We start from the raw sequence: 17,414 nt of genomic DNA, 5'->3' as shown, positions 1-17,414 counted from the left end.
GAGAGAGAGAGAGAGAGAGAGAGAGAGAGTGGAATATGAATTAAGCAGCAAAATTCACCTGTTTTTGCCCCTCTTAGAGGGGCGGCCATTTTGTCATCACAGTTGCTCAAAACTCAGGAAACTACCAATCATGGCTCAGGTTGCGAACGTCACATCACCAAACTCAGAAAACCGGTGAGCCGTGGTTCGTCGTTTCCTCTGCCCTGAGCAATTTTGATGTCACGTTCAGTTGACAGCCATCAGATGGATAAAAGCGAGTGGATTTTGCCAATTATTTCTATTTATCAGAATACCGTGTTTAGACAAGTGAGGCCACATAGAACATATTATTGTAAGTAAAATGTTAGAGTTGACTTCGACTTTTAAGGCCTGTGGAATAATTAGGAGTCAGGCTCTTACCGGTTTGTAATTGGAAGATCCGGGCTGGCTGAGGAAGATGAAGAAAAAAAAAGAAGAAAACATTAGAAACAAATAGTTCTTTAGTTTGTACTAAAGGGTCTTAGTTTCCCCCTCAAAAGGGAACAAATCTATACATGTGTAATTCATGTAAATTATTTTTAATATGACAAGATGTTTATCCTTTAAACTTTCTCAATGGAAAAGAGTAAGAATGTGTTTTTTTTTCTTTTTATAGCCATAATAACACTGTGTTATTCCATGATATCAAAAGAAAGGGAATCTGGATAAAGTTCTAATAGTAGAGAAAAACTAACATTATTAAAGTTGCTTGAATTTTTTATTTTTTAAATCCTGTTTGTCACGTAATATTATGACTTCATTCTGGCAGCATAACTGCTTTTTTGTAATTTATGAAATATGACTTAATTTGTTATTGTCACATCCCAACTTCATTCATGCAATATCAGTTCATTTTACAAGAAGCACGTTGTAATATTACAAGGAAAATAATTGTGACTTTATTCTCACAACATTGCCACTTCATGAAAGTCATGATACAAATCTAATATTGCAACATTATCCTTGAATAATTCGCTTTTGATTCTTTGCGATGATGCCTGAGTGCAGGTCGGTACCTTTTTGGAGATGGTCGAGGAGGTTTGCAGAACTTCTGTCCAGCTCCAGATGTCGAAGTGCTTGGTCTGCGAGGATCCCATTTACAATATGTCATGTTTACTGTCGGATTGACTGGCTTCGAGTACCTTTCTGTCCATTCGACCCACTTACAAATGATTCAGCTCCATCATGTTCTCTCTCGGTCTCCTGCAATGAAACACATTGTGAATAATAAGTGCAAAGCAGAGAGCAATCCTTCACTTGACTGCAGCTCTTACAGTAAATATCCGGAATCAGATCTGGATGCAGGTGCATCCCAATAAATTTGAATATCGTGGACGGTTTCATTTATTTTTGGTAGTTCAATTCAAAAAGTGAAACTCATATCTGTAGATACACAGTGGGAAATATATCCATCCATCCATCCATCCATTTTCTAATCCGCTTTATCCTCACAAGGGTCGCGGGGGGTGCTGGAGCCTATCCCAGCCGTCTTCGGGCAGTAAGCAAGGGACACCCTGAATCGGTTGCCAGCCAATCGCAGGGCACACACAGACAAACAACCATACGCGCTCATACTCACACATCGGGACAATTTAGAGTGTTCAAACAATCTTCCATGCATGTTTTTGGAATGTGAGAGGAAACCGGAGTACCCGTAGAAAACCCACACAGGCACGGGGAGAACTCCACACAGGAAGGCCGAAGCAGGATAGAACCCACGACCTCTACACTGTGAGGTTGACACTCGAACCACTAGTCCACCGGGCCACCCGAGGAAAACGTATGTTTTTATAATTTGGATTACAGCTGAGACCCAAAATTTACCATGTCAAGAAAGTCAGTATTTTATTCAGGCAACAGTCAAAATGGGTTTAGTTCCCAAAAGCACAGCAACCGCGAAAACTGGTTCCGCATGCTCAATGACAAAAACAAAAAGAAATTGTCAAAAGCCTCCAAAAGTTAGTGGCAACTCTGAAATGTGGGTGTTCCCTGTCAAATTTAGCCTTGCTTATACATAGCAATATCAAAAGTTAGTGGCAACTCTGAAATGTGGGTGTTCCAGGTGTCAAATTTAGCCTTGCTTATACATAACAATACCTCCACTAATCGACTATTCCACTGATTTTGCCAAAAGAAATTCATCAAAAAATATTTAAAGTTGAACTGGTGCAGGTGTCAAGTCATTTGAAAATTTTTGGGTGAAAAGCCCCGAGAAAACAGTTTTAAATATCCCGTCAGATCATAATAGAGAACAGAAACTATTCAAATGAAGCATATCTATAAATATAAAGAAAAATACCTGCACTTCCTTTCTGCTCAGTAGGGACTGTACACAAGTAGGCCTGATGGTTTATTCGTGTGTGATTAACATTGAGAGTGTGTGTGTGCGTGTGTGTGTGTGTATGTTGCACATAGAGCATATTTGACAATAAAGCTTGACTTGACTTGAGATGGTGATTTTTAAACAGGCACAGCATGGGCAGCAGTTGGGTCCTATGTTTGGTAGATATAGCCATAAGCAAGTATCGGGTTGAATTCGAACCGGTGGCCCAAAAAAGACAATTGGTCTTCCGTCTGGCATTTGTTGAGAGTGGATTTGTCCCGATCAGAGGGTCTGAAACAGGTTGGGTCAGGAATATTAAATTTAAAATCATGTTCAATATTTCTGACCCAAAAATCTTGATCAGATAATTGGAGCGGAGCACACACAAACGTGTCTCAATCAGAACTTCTGAAAATTCGTTTGTGTGCATGTGTAGCACACCTAGACCGTGTACATCTCGATTTAACTAACTTCACCGGCGTAGCCCGTTTCACGCTAACGCTAAAATGCTGAGTGCGTGCCGATGAGGCGGCGTGTCACCTAGGCTTGGCTCACGAAGGCCAAAATGGGCATCGTAGCAAATGAAAGCAGTTGCGCGGCAGGCACCTTCCCACTGGGAATGTCACTGTAACGTAGCGGGATGGACTCAGACGTACATACGCAGCACGCGCACACGCCCGTGCCGGATGCAGTGAAGCCCATTTTTACGCTCCAGTCATTGTCAGCACGCATATTCAAAGTGATATGTCCAACTTGTGAGTTGGCACACGCTGACACGTTTACATACTGGCTCGGGCCATCGCCGTGATGCGGGGTGACAGGTCTTATGCCACTTCCCCTTGGGGGTCCGAAAAGCGAGAGGGGTGGGGAACAACGTGACAGGTGAGCATGAGTGCGGTCTTTCATTCAGGGTCAAGGATGGACGACAATGAACTTTATTTGCTCCACAGCCGCAGTCAGTAGACAGCAGTTAATGTGGGGAATATATGTTGTGACTGCGCAAGATTGGAAGACTTGATTTCTGACTTGCTTAACGCAAGTAATGATTTGACTTGTTCGATTTTTTTTTCCCACAGTAACTTGGTCTTAGGGCTGGGCAATTCATCGAAATGTAATTGTGATTTTGAGTTCAGCGTATCTTGTATAGCAAGGGTGCAGATTTGCCATTCAAGAAGAACTCCACAAACATTTTTGAGTTACCCCAGCTCCAAATTTTTGAGTTACCGCAACTCAAATTTTTGAGTCAAAAATTTTGAGTTGGGGTAACTCAAAAATTTTGATTTGGGGTAACTCAAACATTTTGAGTTTAGGTAACTCAAAAATTTTGAGTTGGGGTAAGAGCAAGCAGATGTTGTAATAGCAGCCTTGTGACGAGCCCCGTTCGCCTCATGAATGGGACGTTGCATGAGAGCCTCGTGTGAACACAGAGGCCTCCAACCGGACGTGGATGTGCTCACTCGTCTCATTAGACACGTGATTTTGTGTGTGTGTGTGTGTGTGTGTGTGTGTGTGTGTGTGTGTGGGTGTGTGTGTGTGTGTGTGTGTGTGTGTGTGTGTGTGTTTGTTGCCTTTGGTTAGCTTGCCCTAGTTCCAAATGATCCGATCGAGACCTGAAAATGAGATGAATTTGATGACACGTTCATGGACAAGTCCCGAAGAAGCCCAAGTCTCTTACCTGCGACGAGACAACCTCGAAAGCCGGTCGCGCATGCTAAACAACAAAAACAATCGAAATCCTCAGACGTATCGTGCGGCGCTATCTCGGCATTCTCATCAGCACTCACCTGGATTGATCTTGAAGTTCTGAAATGCGTTTCCTTGAGTAGAGAGCAGAACAAAGTTCTTAACAAAATAAAGACCGTTAATCCATCAGATTGCTCCTTAAAGATGTTTCTCAAATGACTCACTTGTATTTTTTCACCATGACGATGCAGAGTCCTCCGAAGAGCACAGTGATCCCAACTGCTACCACTGAAGGAACGATGATGTGGTGATGGTTTTTGGTGCCTGAAAAAAAACAAATGTTCAAGTTTACTTTCCGATACAAAAGACAATCGGCATGCTATATAAACTGAAAATAAGACATTTTCAAATCCAAATACACTCAAATGATTCGACTCTATTGTCCGTAAATGTAATTTGTTACATTTACGAAGGCTACAAAACAAAAGTTCAAGTGGTTTGCAAGAAACCAACAAAACAAGAACTGAAAGCGCTTTTCAGCTAATATTACAAGTGGATTATATTATTCAATACACACGCAGACTCACACACAATAGTCTAATATAGAACAGTGCACCGTTCAGTCGCTTATGAGCAATTAGCCTCGCTTACCATAGTATGCTAATCAGCAAAAAGTTTTATTCTGCTCTGTACACTCATTAATCAATGGCAGAGATTAAACCTACTCAGTAGATGCCTGAATTGTATTATTGGCTCTCTAACATTCGTCCTGCTGTTAACATTCAATCAAAATGTTTTCCTTTTCACGCCTTCATATATAGCAGAACAAAGTTCTTAACAAAATAAAGACCGTTAATCCATCAGATTGCTCCTTAAAGATGTTTCTCAAATGACTCACTTGTATTTTTTCACCATGACGATGCAGAGTCCTCCGAAGAGCACAGTGATCCCAACTGCTACCACTGACGGAACGATGATGTGGTGATGGTTTTTGGTGCCTGAAAAAAAACAAATGTTCAAGTTTACTTTCCGATACAAAAGACAATCGGCATGCTATATAAACTGAAAATAAGACATTTTCAAATCCAAATACACTCAAATGATTCGACTCTATTGTCCGTAAATGTAATTTGTTACATTTACGAAGGCTACAAAACAAAAGTTCAAGTGGTTTGCAAGAAACCAACAAAACAAGAACTGAAAGCGCTTTTCAGCTAATATTACAAGTGGATTATATTATTCAATACACACGTAGACTCACACACAATAGTCTAATATCGAACAGTGCATCGTTAAGTCGCTTATGAGCAATTAGCCTGCTTACCATGGTATGCTAATCAGCAAAAAATTTTATTCTGCTCTGTACACTCATTAATCATTGGCAGAGATTAAACCTACTCAGCAGATACCTGAATTGTATTATTTGCTTTCTTTACATCTGGCTCTCTAACATTCGTCCTGCTGTTAACATTAAATCAAAATGTTTTCCTTTTCATGCCTTCATATACCACATTTTAAATCCTAGTTTTTAATTCTTATTTTTTAAACTTTAAATCATTTTTAAGTACATATTGTTAATGTTATTATTATTACTCCATAATTTTGCATTCCCACATTCCATCTTAAACAGCAGTTTACTGCATCTTTGCACTTGCTTATCAACATTTCATTGTACTGACAATTAAACCTGTTTCTACTGTAATCTAAGACTGCATGCATTTGAGGAAAAAAAAACCTTCTATTATACTTTTATAGTAACATATACTGTATGTATTAGAGTTGCTTTTGTTTGTTTTTTTAAATTGTAATAATTGTGTTACTTTAAATTTAAATCACCAGTGTCAGGGAACACCATATAAAAGCTTGGCTAAGGTGCCACAGTGGGTTGGGCTGGCTGTGGCGCACCCTGCCAAAATTCAGCAGTGATGTCATTTGGAATATTTTGTTTTTAAACTCAATCAAATCAAAGTTTCAAGAAACAGTTTGTAGTCCAACCTATTAATCGACAATCTGACTTGTCTACGCTTTCAATGAAAGCATCGATTCACTCACGTTTGACAAACAGGGTGAACTTGTCAGAGGATGACATCCCTCCATAAAAGCTGGCCTTGCAAGTGACTTCACTGTGGTCGTCCTTCGCCTCGGGAATGATGATGAGGATGGACTGAGCCTCCCAAAACCCACTGTGTATCTCCTTGATGACGGTGGTGACTTCGTGTGCATTGCCCCTGCTCCATGTCAGCGAGGGCCCGTGGGTAGGGCAAGTGTAGGTCACTGAGCAGACCACGGTGTAAGGAAGTCCTTCGTATGCTATGTTTGCGTGCAGGGTCAACGTCGGTTTTGGAGGGGCAGCTGTGAACATCATTGAAACAGTTAAATAACACATAATTCGACAGTATGCGCTAATACTGATGATTAGGGATGGGTATTTGACTAAACTAGATTATTTATCGAACAATCTTTTGGGGTATTTTGCCTGCCAAAAATGACTATCATTACATAGCCGCCTGTTTGTCTGGATGCGCCTTCTTTACTATCGATATTTTTCATGGATGGGGTGTCACTTGATGGTGGTATTAAAGGACCCCAAAAAGCAGTCAAGTGGGAGGAGCAGGGTGAACCTGACAAACTGTATTAATAAAATGCTGAGAAAACTAAATCCAGAACAAACTAAGTCCTGGAAACAACAAGAATCCAAAGTAACAAACAAAAACCGATGGCAGAAGCAAAACACTTCTAGAAACAGCAACAGAAACAGTGACGGTGACAGCAAAAATGACCCGAGACTGAGTGGTCAGGCATCAAGTCTTTTAAAGTGACAACTAACGACACAATGACCAACTGGTGCGCAGCTGCAGGCGGAGCCCTACAGTGCCACCTGTTGGACACAAACAGATCCATGACATGGGGTTTGCACAAGGAAGATTTTGCCATTCGCTGTCGATATGTATATACAATCTGATGACACTTCAGAAACGATTGTCGAATTATCCTGTTTAACGCTTATTCCACAAGTGCAATATTGATAACAGTATCAGGTTTTGACTCGTGCTGGCAAATACAATATAATTTTTGCTTTCATATTTTGTGGGGGGGTTGGTCTCCCTTTTAATGAACACGAACACTTTGTTCCACATAATTCAAATAGGAATTCTGGTTTTATGCCCATCCCTAATATGGACCAAGAAGTCCTTACTGACTTACGTAGCATTTTCAACTTGACGCAGTCCTCGACGAAGGAGAATTTGTCACTGCTGGATGTATCGCCTTCCATTGGCGCTAATTCAATGCGGAAACAGAAAGGTCCATTGTCATAGTCTTTGATTTGCGTCATCTCCAAGCTGCAGTTCCCCTGACCCAAATGCCCCAACAATCGAGTGCGATCTCGAAAGCTGGCTAAGATATTTGTCTCATCCTGATGGTATATGCGTTGGTCACGTTGCGTTTGAAGATGCCAGATCCCTCGAAGTCTGGAGCTGGGGAGTTGTTCTTTCGGATGGCTGAATGAGCAGGGTAACACCACACAGGAAGTTACCAGGGCGTCAATGCGCTTCACAACAGTGGCCTTCCATTCGCCACTAAGAGCAGCACGACAACCTGAAAGAGAAAATTTTCAAAATGATGGCGATATGTGTCACCGATTAAAAAAAGAATACTATTGTAAACAAAAAAAAGACTCTGTTACCTGCTATGAGCACATACAACACCATTAGCCTTCTCTTAAAATTCATGCTTCTTCAATTTGATACAGCTGCAACAATTTCTGTGAAAAAGAAGCATTTCACATCCCAAAATGCATCATGTTTTGAAATATGTGTCTCTTTATAGTTGTGAGCTGTATTTTTCTATTTGTGTGACAATTATGTGATTTTTTTTTTATAGCAGCTATGGCATTCTGCTTCATTGATTTAGGCTTAAACCATTTCCTTGCCATCTGTTTCATTTTTGAGTCGCTGCACCAACTTCACATTTCTCGTGTTTAATTTCATACTGTCTGACACATCCAGTGTGTACTAAAAATTGAAATGTGAATTTGTCATTAAATGTATGGAAAATATTTCACGTTCTTACCTGCTGGAGCTTCTGCTTGGCTGATCAATTAATTTGGATTTACAAAAAAAAAAAAAAAAAAAAAAAAAACCAAGCAAAAAAAATAAATAAATAAAAATTAAGAAAAACAATGAAATAGAATTATGTTCTTTTTCCAAACCAAAATGATAATATGAGCTGCGGGTGAAATTCTTAAGACTGTGACTATGTGAGGAGGGTTTTAAACATTAGAAGTGCAGAGAGAAGTAATAATGCAAATGAAAGGGTGGTCTCAATTCTTGGGCAAAAGTCAGAGCTCCTTCTTGTCTCAATACAGCGGAACTATAGTTTAGGCAATGGTAGCTCCATTAACGACATTAGATATTGTTAGTTAATAAACTTTTCAGTGATCTAGGTTTTGTGTATATATATATATATAAAGTTATATCGAGAGAAGTTACTGAAACATAACATTTTTGAGGGAGCGAGTTTTTTTGTATTGTCATTTTTTTAAACAGTCATGTTCAGAATGGGGGTGGGGTGATTAATTGGGGTAACTCATGGTGCGGGCTGTCAGTTGCTCGTCCCTGCTCTAAAATGATGCAAAAGACTGTGTTTCTTCAAAATAATCAAGAATATGGGATATGAATAAGTCTGTCGTCAAAACGTTAACAATAATAAAAAGTGCAAAATGTACAGAAAAAAAAAATCCTCACTCATTTCGTACAAAAATTCAGTTGACCGACTGTAAATCGGCATGGATATGAATCACTTTTGTGCTGAACTGTCGATGAACCAGCTTACCTGAAAGGTTTTGCATACAAAGCAAATCCTACCGTGGAGATGACATTTCCTCTTTCAAATTGATCGTGTGTTCCTGTTCCAGATTGAGTGGCTGTGTTAGTAATAGAGAAAATTTATCACTCACAGCCATTAATCAGCAGTGATCAACCTGTATTGTTCCCGCCATGATTATTCCTAAATCCCCTCAATCAGATGCCATTAATAGCAGGCACACTTTAAAATGAGGAGGGGAAACAACTTCAGGTTCATTGTTGGAACATTAAGGCCAGTGAGTAAAGACCTCTTCTGGTAATCCTACTTCCTTGAACATGTAATTGCTGAATATGCTCTTTTTTTCTTTTTTGGGCTAATACTTGTCAATGTTTCCCATTTCATCTCTTCAAATCAAGAACCTTTCCTGTGATGGGTAACCTGGCATCCTTCAGCTTCATCAACCCAAGTCCAAGGAGACTATCTTGGGGACGGCCCAAAGAAGATACCGTCAAGCTGGAGGATTTCTTGACCCAATGTGAAGAAGATCTCTGGAGCGTCAAACAAAAGCAAAGACGCTCTGTGAAAAACCTCCCGTTGACAGAGAGCGTTCGTTATGTCCACCTGGCTCTGCAGGACCAAGACATTTGTTTTCCAAATGGCGGTGGAATGCTGAACCCTGCTTTTGTGGGGGAGCCGTGATCAGCTTCAATCTGGAAGAGACTCTCCAGTATTTGAGTTTTGTCAGGAAATGAACAGGAAATGGGGCCTCAGGGGAAATTCAGGACAAAAACAGCAAACTGGGGTTCATCTTTGTTTGTTTCAGTGTATTGTTCTGATAAACTGCAATATTTGCTTTGAAGGAGCAAGGCCTTCCTGTTTGTGTGTCATGTGAGAAACGGAAATCCTGTCATGATGACATTTGAAATGTATACGACAATGTTTACATTGTTTTTACCTTGTTTTCCATAGATCTGTATGATGTATAATTTCATGCATTGGATTGTACATTTCTGATACATAAAAGTGTGAAGACAATATGTTCTATTATTTAGATGCGATACAAGGTTACATCAAAACATTGGAATATTATGGCAAACTTTTTCACACAATGAAATATGCTATGTTTTTAGTCACCTAGATTTCTAATGAGTTCAAAGAAAGAAAACATTCAAGATAATTTAATATCATACAAGAATAAGTTATTATTATTAATCATTATGAGTAAAAAAATGCACAATGGGCAGTCGAAGAGCGAGTACATTTTTGAGATCTGCAGATCTGGTCAATTAGTGGAGCCCAGAGTTCAAAGTAAACATGGTGAAGCTGCATTTAGTTGTTATGCTGCATGAAAATGGAATCAACTGCCAACAGAAAGGCAGCCAGCCCCAAGTACAGATGGTTTCAAATCCAGACTGCGTGTGTGTGTGTGTGTGTGTGTGTGTGTGTGTGTGTGTGTGTGTGTGTGTGTGTGTGTGTGTGTGTGTGTGTGTGTGTGTGTGTGTGTGTAAAACACACAACATGATCAAACAGTCCAAAAAAAAAGGAAAATATTGAAATATAAAGAGGCTTATATTGAGAACTTCTGTGGGCTTGTTGACGACAGTGGTTTCATGAAATGATTAATATTGTCCAAAAAGTAGGCATAAAAATACAAAAGGGGAAGTCGTGGTGACTAAAATAAAGATGTTCCGTTTGCAAAGATGGAAACGATACCATCAGTGTTTACTCAGGCATTTAAAAAGACACACTTTGGCAATAAGAAGGAATAAAACACAAAATGGAGAGAATGCTCTGTATCTTTCTTTGAGTTAGTTTATGACATAAAGCACGAGGAAAATATGGATTTCGGCTGACAGTCACTACTATTACGCAACTATGATTTTTCTTTTTAAAAAATGGACACAATAACTACTAACCGAAAATGAAAGCGAATGATTCAGCTATCTGAAGTGTTGTCTTTGTCTTCACACGTGGTTGGATGCGTTGCTGGAGGGAGGTCGCACATGTGCCGCACCCTAGAAACCCTCCTGGACTTTCTTTGCAGGTCACGTCGCGAGAGGACAAAATGAATACTGTAAATAGTTCTCTATTATTTCTCTTCTTTTTCTCTGAAGGTATGGTATCATCTCTTCATTTAAATATTTCCCCTCCACAGAGAATAATCACATTAGTATGTTGCATTCTTTTGCAGTCATCTGTGTTAAGGCATCATCTTGGACCATTGAGTTGCCATCTTCAGTGAAAGGACTCCCCGGATCTTGTGTCGTGATTCCCTGCTCATTTAACTATCCCGACCCACAGATGGCCATCAATGAATTCACCGGGATTTGGTTGGAGGCAGAAAATCACCTCATCTATCACCCAAATAACCCAAAGATAAAGCAGCAGTATCAAGGTCGAACCGAGCTGGTGGGAGATGTAAGACAGAAGAACTGCTCGCTAAAGATTGACCCGCTTCAGCAAAGCGACCAAGGGCCTTTTCATTTCAGGGTTGAAATGAAAGGCTTTGAAAAATTCTCTTACCGAGACAAGACCGTCTCCGTACAAATGATACGTAAGTATAAATCTTTCATTTCTAGCAGACTTATACGAGCTAAGCGTGAGGATGTAATACTGAACAATACTGTGTACGTAGTTATAGATCTTGTGACCATTCAGCTTTTACAAGTTGTAATATAAAGTGCAGTGGGACCTCCAACTTCCAAGTGATAGTCTGAAATTTTGAGTCATTCATTTATTCGTTTTTCACAGCGCAAAACAAAACAAAAAAACAAAACACACAAGCAAACAAAAAATAAGAAATAATAATAATAATAATAATAATACTAATAATAATAATACTTTTTTTCTCAATATATGTTCTTTTTGTTTCTATTTTATTCTGAAAAACAAATGAACAAATGATACATGGATTGTTCAGACGAAAAGTTCTTATCAAGATACATTGTCCCTGAAATGTTCTGCACTAAAACTAGGTTGAACAGGCATGCTGCAAAATGTCAGCAAATCTCATGAAAATACATCTTCAGCCATTACACACATACCGATTTTTAACATCCTAACATATTATTTTAAAATGTGAAAGTCTCCAAACATAACAAGAAAAATATTGGCAAGCGTGTTCTTGTAACGTGTGCTGTACTGTACTTGAGACACATCACATCTCCGATATGAACACTATCTCCGTGGGCAATTGTAGGTCTCCTCCCCTAAATGAGATGTCTGTCGTAGTTCCGAGACAGATCTGTGAGAGCTAGCGTGGGGCCGAGGGGAATCCAAACTGCCTGGAAAATCTAAAGAAGAAGAAGAAAAAGAAGAAAAAGAAAAAGAAAAAGAAAAGGAAAAAGAAAAAGAAAAAGAAGGAGTTTTTTTTTAACAATCTTTATTGAACAAGTCAGGATACAATTCTCAGTGAACAGAAAACAAAACGAACACGTTATTAATACATGCACATATTACAAACATTTAAACCAAAAGAAGCCAGGAAGAAGAAGTTCGACTCACTCTTAGCTTGTCTGTTAACTACAGTGACCGCTTGCTATTCATGGACGCTAGGAAAAGGTTTCTGCTGTGTTTGTGAAAGTCCGTCAATAAAAACTGATACCATGTTAAGGTTATACAGTACAATTACAAATATTACTAAGTAGACATGCAACAAATCGAGACAGGAGATAAAGAACACAACCAGAGTCAGAGATTATCTTTTGTAAAAGAGGAGACACTCGCCTCCAGCGCACCAAAATCGTCCAGCATCCTGGCCCCCTCCTGCTCTTTTTCTGAACATGAGAGAGGCGGTCCTAATATGGGGGTGGTTGAATGGGCTAATGTCTGACTTTGTGGGCATAACGTAATTCAAAGCGGTTTACAGCAAGCAATGTGTTTTTGTATCATAACGTACGCTTATTCCATCATGTCCTCACCAAAGGTTTTTAAAAAAAACTGATGCTACTTGATGGCAGCAAAACATTTAAAACGGAGAGGATCATAATGCGCTAACACTATGCATGTAGCATGTACACAATCATGAATCTGCTATATTCAGGAATTAAATTATTCAAAACAAACCAACTACTAACCTAAATAATACACTCGCACAAATTAACGTGACATCACACATAGCTAAACAAATATGTGCACTACCACTTTACACAAATGATATTTGAACCACTGACACATTTCATTTTGTCATTTAATTGCAGTTCTCCAACTCATTGTTACAACAAAACATTTTTCTGTATTCTCAGGTACATTAAGTCCTGTCAATTTAACTGTGACGGAAGATACGGCACAACCAATTGTGATTGCTTCCTGTTCTGTCACTCACTCCTGCCCCGCCTCTCCTCCCGTCATCCTATGGAGTCACCCTGGACATCAACATTATCAGACTCGACCCCTGGAAAACGGCCAATGGGAAGCTACGTCCACACTGACCTTCCATCCTGCCCATGCTGAGAACAACACGCATTTGCAGTGCCACGTCACATTCAAGGGGGGGCAGCAACAGGAAGCATCCAAGATCATAAATGTGAAATGTAAGTAAAAGGTGGCCTCCAATGGGGACTGAATCTACTTCTTTACTACCAACATTATCATGTCAAAACTAGCTTCTAACTTCCCCCCCCCCCCCCACCCACCCAAATACTGTAACAGCACACAACTGTGCCACATACTTTATCTGGAGCAGTTTTGAATCAATATTTATCTAATAACATGACAAAAACATTTTAGTGGAATACATCATCACCAGAGATGCTGACTATTAAATAAGGAGGGGCGAGTACTGATACCACATACCTGTATTGGGCCGACACCTTATATTTTAGGTTTGGCCGGTACTGGTATCGTTTTGCTTTCAGGAACTAAAAGGCATACAAGGCTGACTGATTACCATTCATGTGCAATTTCTGTACCGGTAACTATTCGGAATACGCTGCAAACGCGCACTGCTTGGCTCCGACCGTTTGGTGTTGTCCAAATATGCCGTTTGGTTATTCAGAGTTCACCAAAAATGGCGCGCCGGTGCGCCCTCTAACTGGGGACGCCAGTGCGCAAGGAACTCCAGATGGAAACAGTTCAAGCATGAGCTTCTGGTTGCTTTAGAACATAAGATGGATTCAGAAATTAACACGTGCGCTTGGTGCACAGGTGTCAGTGTGAACTTCGAAATAATACCACACTTTTGTTGTTTGGCTTTTTCCTTACCTGTGAATGACCAGGCCCATCCATCTGTTTTCATTTCTAAATGCGCATACAAAATTCTACACACCCCGCTGCAGCCTTTCGTGTGTTTCTGAACAGACGCCCCCGTGAACGTACACGTCGACTTCAACGCAAACGTGAAGGAGGGCGAGGCCGTGCGCCTGAAGTGCAGCTGCGACGCGAACCCTCCCGCCATCAGTTACGAGTGGCATAACGAAGACGGTGCTGAGCTGCACAAGGGCAGCGTCTTCGTCCTGGCAAACGTCTCCAGACACACGGGGGCCCTGTACTGCACGGCTACCAACGCCTTGGGAAGAGCAACATCATCACCCGCACAGCTTAACGTGACATGTAAGTAAACAATCAAGTCACTTTTGTGGTGATTTGATTTAACCCTGACATACTGTTCGGGTCAAATTTCACTGACGTTTATCAATATCAGACAGGATAATTTTAAAAAAGTTGTACTATAGTTCATAATTTGATATAAATCATTATTATGAGGATATTCTTAGCCTTGGGCTAAAATTGACACACAACATACAATATGTGCATGCAAATGAACAGTATGTAAAGGGTTAAAGTATGTCTTTCTTGCCTTTTTTCAATAGATGCCCCTGTGATTAAGAGCGTCTCATCGTGCTCCTCCGACGGGGAGATGGTAAAGTGTGTGTGCATTGCAGAGTCCAGACCCCCCAGCAATGTCCATTTTTCACTGCCTGACACACTCCTTCCGAGGCCTGACGTAGAGCGACATGATTCCATTACCATCGGCACTCTGCGCGCTTTTCTTCCTTCTTCTGAATTGGTCTACTGCGTGGCTAACAACGCCATGGGCAACGCCAGCGCCGCCATCACTTTACCAGTTCACAGTATGGAAGAAAGTATTTCACTTGATTGAATGACCAGTTTGGATGACATGAATTCTGATTTTTTCCACCCTGTTTTGTTTTAATACAGGTAAGATGCTGTATCTTTATGTTATTATTGCAGCTGGAGGTGTTTTGATGCTGGTGATTCTCTTAGTAGTGATGATAAAAAAATGGTAAGAGACCGCAAACTACCACAATTGAACGCTCAAAAAGTCGGAACAAAAACTGAGGATTTCGACTTATCATGCAGCATGTCATGTGCGACTTCAACAACAATTCCAAAATGTCCCCCTTTTTGGGGGGTGCAAATAGTGACAAGTTTGATTGATTATTATCTCATTGCGAGTCTAATTGCAAATTATTACAGCGATCTGATATTTACCAACAAAATTACGAATCGGTGTTTTCATTTCAACATTTTGGCAGATCAGGTTCGATATCCGGTGTATACCTTTTATAAAACAACTGATGATCTCAAAATCGACATTAATCCCCCATACCTATTGAAATCTTGAAAACCTTTTGTTGATCCTTCTGCTGCGGAAGTCTCTCGCTGGTCATGTGTAGGCATCATTGCTGGTGACTACACTCGGTTCGAGGCACAAGACTGGAGACGTTTCTTTTATTTTTCTGTGTGTCGCTACCACTGAGTCGCTCAACACCTGATGTGCCTCAGTGCATCGTCACTGCCAAAAGCGAACTGCCGGGAAGCTCCACCCCCTTTATTTATATACACCCCAGAACATGGTGTCCTTCCACACAAAGTAGTGCCACACATTGGAACAACAGTGATAGTGGCATACATCGTACCCAACACCCCCACTCGATGGTGCCACATGCACTAACATTGCATTAGTTACCGAACATATAGGGTTTAAACTTTTCAATTTTTGCCCTTGTAGCAGATTTAGTAAACACGTCTGCTACCATGCTATCTGTTGGACAATACATCAGAACAATTCTTTTCAGCAAAACATTGGACCTGATGAAATGGTATTTAATGTCCACATGCTTGCTCCTTTGGCGATACACTGGGTTCTTTGCAAGGCGTATCGTTCCCTGATTGTCCTCGAATATCTTCGTGGATTGTTCAAATCCTGGATGGAAGTCTTTCAAAACTTGTGTAAGATATAGTGCCTCCTGAATAGTAGCCGCCAGTGCAACATATTCAGCCTCACAAGTTGAAAGTGCAACTGTCTGTTGTTTCTTTGTCTTCCATGAGACAATAGCACCCCCTTGTGACAGACTAAAGCAATAGCCTGTGGTGCTCTTTCTGTCCTCTTTATCATTTGCCCAGTCGGCATCGGAGTAGCCTACCAACTCTAATTGTGCGTCACTCTTTTTGTAACATAGCACTTGGTTCTTAGTTCCTTTTAAGTACCTATACACATGTTTTAATGCTGTCAAGTGCTTTTCTCTTGGATCAGACATATACTGAGATAGTCTACTCACAATCCAACTAATATCGGGCCTAGTGCAGGTCATGATGTATATGAGGCTGCCCAGCATTGCTCTATATTTCCTCTGATCGGTTTTGTCCCCTTCTGAAGTCAGGTCACATTTGATTTCACTTGGAGTGCCTCTTGCTTTGCATTCAGACATGCCAAACCTTTCCAATATTTTCTCAATATATCTGGATTGGTTTAATGTGATTGAGCCCACATTTTGCTTGAAATCAATCCCAATGAAATGAGTGAGGCATCCGAGATCTTTCATCCTAAACTTACTCTTGAGTTTCTCTTTGATCTTGCATAAACCCCTCTCATTGCTGGCAGCCACAATGATATCATCGACCCACACTAACAAAATCACTTTTTCTTTGTCAGACATTTTGGTGTAGATACAGTGGTCTGCTTGACTCTGTACATACTCATTCTCAAGTAAAAACTCATGAAGCATCATGTTCCAATTTCTCCCAGACTGTTTGAGCCCATATATGGATTTGTTTAACTTACACACAAGTTGTACACCATCCCTTTGTTTCACACAAAAACCTTCAGGTTGATCCATGTATAGTTCGCAGTCAATAGGTGCATGTAAGTATGCTGCCTTCACGTCCATTTGGTTTAAGAGCAAGTCATACTGCGCAGCAAGCTGCATCAGTAGTCGCAGTGATGTCAGATTAGCAGTCGGCGAAAATGTCTCAGAATAGTCAAGTCCTTCTCTCTGACTGTACCCTTTGGCTACATATCTCGCTTTATATGTTTCATTTCCTTTGTCATCCTCCTTTAAAACATACACCCACCTTCCCCCCACTGTCTGTCTACCCTCCGGTAATGGAACAAGGGTGAAAATGTCGTTCTCTTTAAAAGACGTCATCTCATCTATCATAGCTTTTCTCCATTTTTCTGACTTTGGCGAAGCCATTGCCTCGTAGAATGTTTGTGGCAATCCCACTGTTGCTCTATAGCAGTAATCAATTGTGATCTCATTGCCTTTTACAACACATTCATAATCCTCTAAATATTTTGGTGTCTTCCTTTCTCTACCAGAAGTACGAGGAGTCTCAGTAC

At 40.4% G+C, this 17,414-nt stretch overlaps 3 protein-coding genes across 17 annotated transcripts in view; 1 reads left to right on the top strand and 2 right to left on the bottom strand.

Annotated features, from left to right (window-relative positions):
* The window catches only part of LOC109525624 (myelin-associated glycoprotein-like), an 8,609-nt gene extending 362 nt beyond the window's left edge, over nucleotides 1-8,247 (bottom strand). The window contains exons 1-11 of one of the 14 annotated variants that reach the window (XM_019886253.1): nucleotides 8,096-8,247; nucleotides 7,710-7,787; nucleotides 7,229-7,621; nucleotides 6,077-6,376; nucleotides 4,923-5,022; nucleotides 4,126-4,158; nucleotides 4,017-4,052; nucleotides 3,910-3,951; nucleotides 1,186-1,221; nucleotides 1,035-1,100; nucleotides 400-427 (exon numbers count right to left, since the gene is read on the bottom strand). In XM_019886253.1, the coding sequence (XP_019741812.1) occupies nucleotides 400-427; nucleotides 1,035-1,100; nucleotides 1,186-1,221; nucleotides 3,910-3,951; nucleotides 4,017-4,052; nucleotides 4,126-4,158; nucleotides 4,923-5,022; nucleotides 6,077-6,376; nucleotides 7,229-7,621; nucleotides 7,710-7,755 (1,080 nt within the window). In that variant the 5' untranslated portion in view covers nucleotides 7,756-7,787; nucleotides 8,096-8,247. Of the gene's footprint in view, nucleotides 1-399; nucleotides 428-1,034; nucleotides 1,101-1,185; nucleotides 1,225-3,909; nucleotides 3,952-4,016; nucleotides 4,053-4,125; nucleotides 4,184-4,248; nucleotides 4,349-4,922; nucleotides 5,023-6,076; nucleotides 6,377-7,228; nucleotides 7,622-7,709; nucleotides 7,788-8,095 lie in introns of those variants that run through there. The other 13 variants (XM_019886255.1, XM_019886252.1, XM_019886254.1 and 10 more) reach the window with 13 other exon arrangements.
* Nucleotides 8,248-10,296: 2,049 nt separating this feature from the next.
* LOC109525670 (uncharacterized) overlaps nucleotides 10,297-17,414 on the bottom strand; it is a 17,023-nt gene continuing 9,905 nt past the window's right edge. Inside the window, exon 8 of the transcript XR_002170191.1 lies at nucleotides 10,297-10,336. The gene's annotated coding sequence lies outside the window, so the exon portion shown is untranslated. The remainder of the gene's footprint in view (nucleotides 10,337-17,414) is intronic.
* Nucleotides 10,816-15,418, top strand: LOC109525667 (myelin-associated glycoprotein-like). 2 transcript variants are annotated; one of them, XM_019886389.1, is made up of 6 exons: nucleotides 10,816-10,944; nucleotides 11,022-11,384; nucleotides 13,075-13,362; nucleotides 14,129-14,380; nucleotides 14,641-14,901; nucleotides 14,990-15,418. In XM_019886389.1, exons 1-6 carry the CDS (start codon nucleotides 10,896-10,898, stop codon nucleotides 15,076-15,078), a joined length of 1,302 nt encoding a protein of 433 aa, XP_019741948.1. In that variant the 5' UTR covers nucleotides 10,816-10,895; the 3' UTR covers nucleotides 15,079-15,418. The 2 variants fall into 2 exon arrangements, with proteins under 2 accessions (XP_019741948.1, XP_019741949.1); XM_019886390.1 differs by lacking the exon at nucleotides 13,075-13,362.

The sequence above is a fragment of the Hippocampus comes genome, unplaced genomic scaffold (genome assembly GCF_001891065.2).
Source record: "Hippocampus comes isolate QL1 unplaced genomic scaffold, H_comes_QL1_v1.1 scaffold335, whole genome shotgun sequence".
Taxonomy (NCBI): domain Eukaryota; kingdom Metazoa; phylum Chordata; class Actinopteri; order Syngnathiformes; family Syngnathidae; genus Hippocampus; species Hippocampus comes.
The sequence above is the reverse complement of the archived record's forward strand: the minus strand, read 5'-3'. Positions and strand labels throughout refer to the sequence as shown.

Coding starts and splice junctions, on each gene's coding strand:
- LOC109525667 (XM_019886389.1), top strand. CDS start 10,896: ATGAATACTGTAAATAGTTCTCTATTATTTCTCTTCTTTTTCTCTGAA. Junction 13,363..14,128: donor CAAGATCATAAATGTGAAAT/GTAAGTAAAAGG, acceptor GTTTCTGAACAG/ACGCCCCCGTGAACGTACAC. Junction 14,902..14,989: donor CATCACTTTACCAGTTCACA/GTATGGAAGAAA, acceptor GTTTTAATACAG/GTAAGATGCTGTATCTTTAT.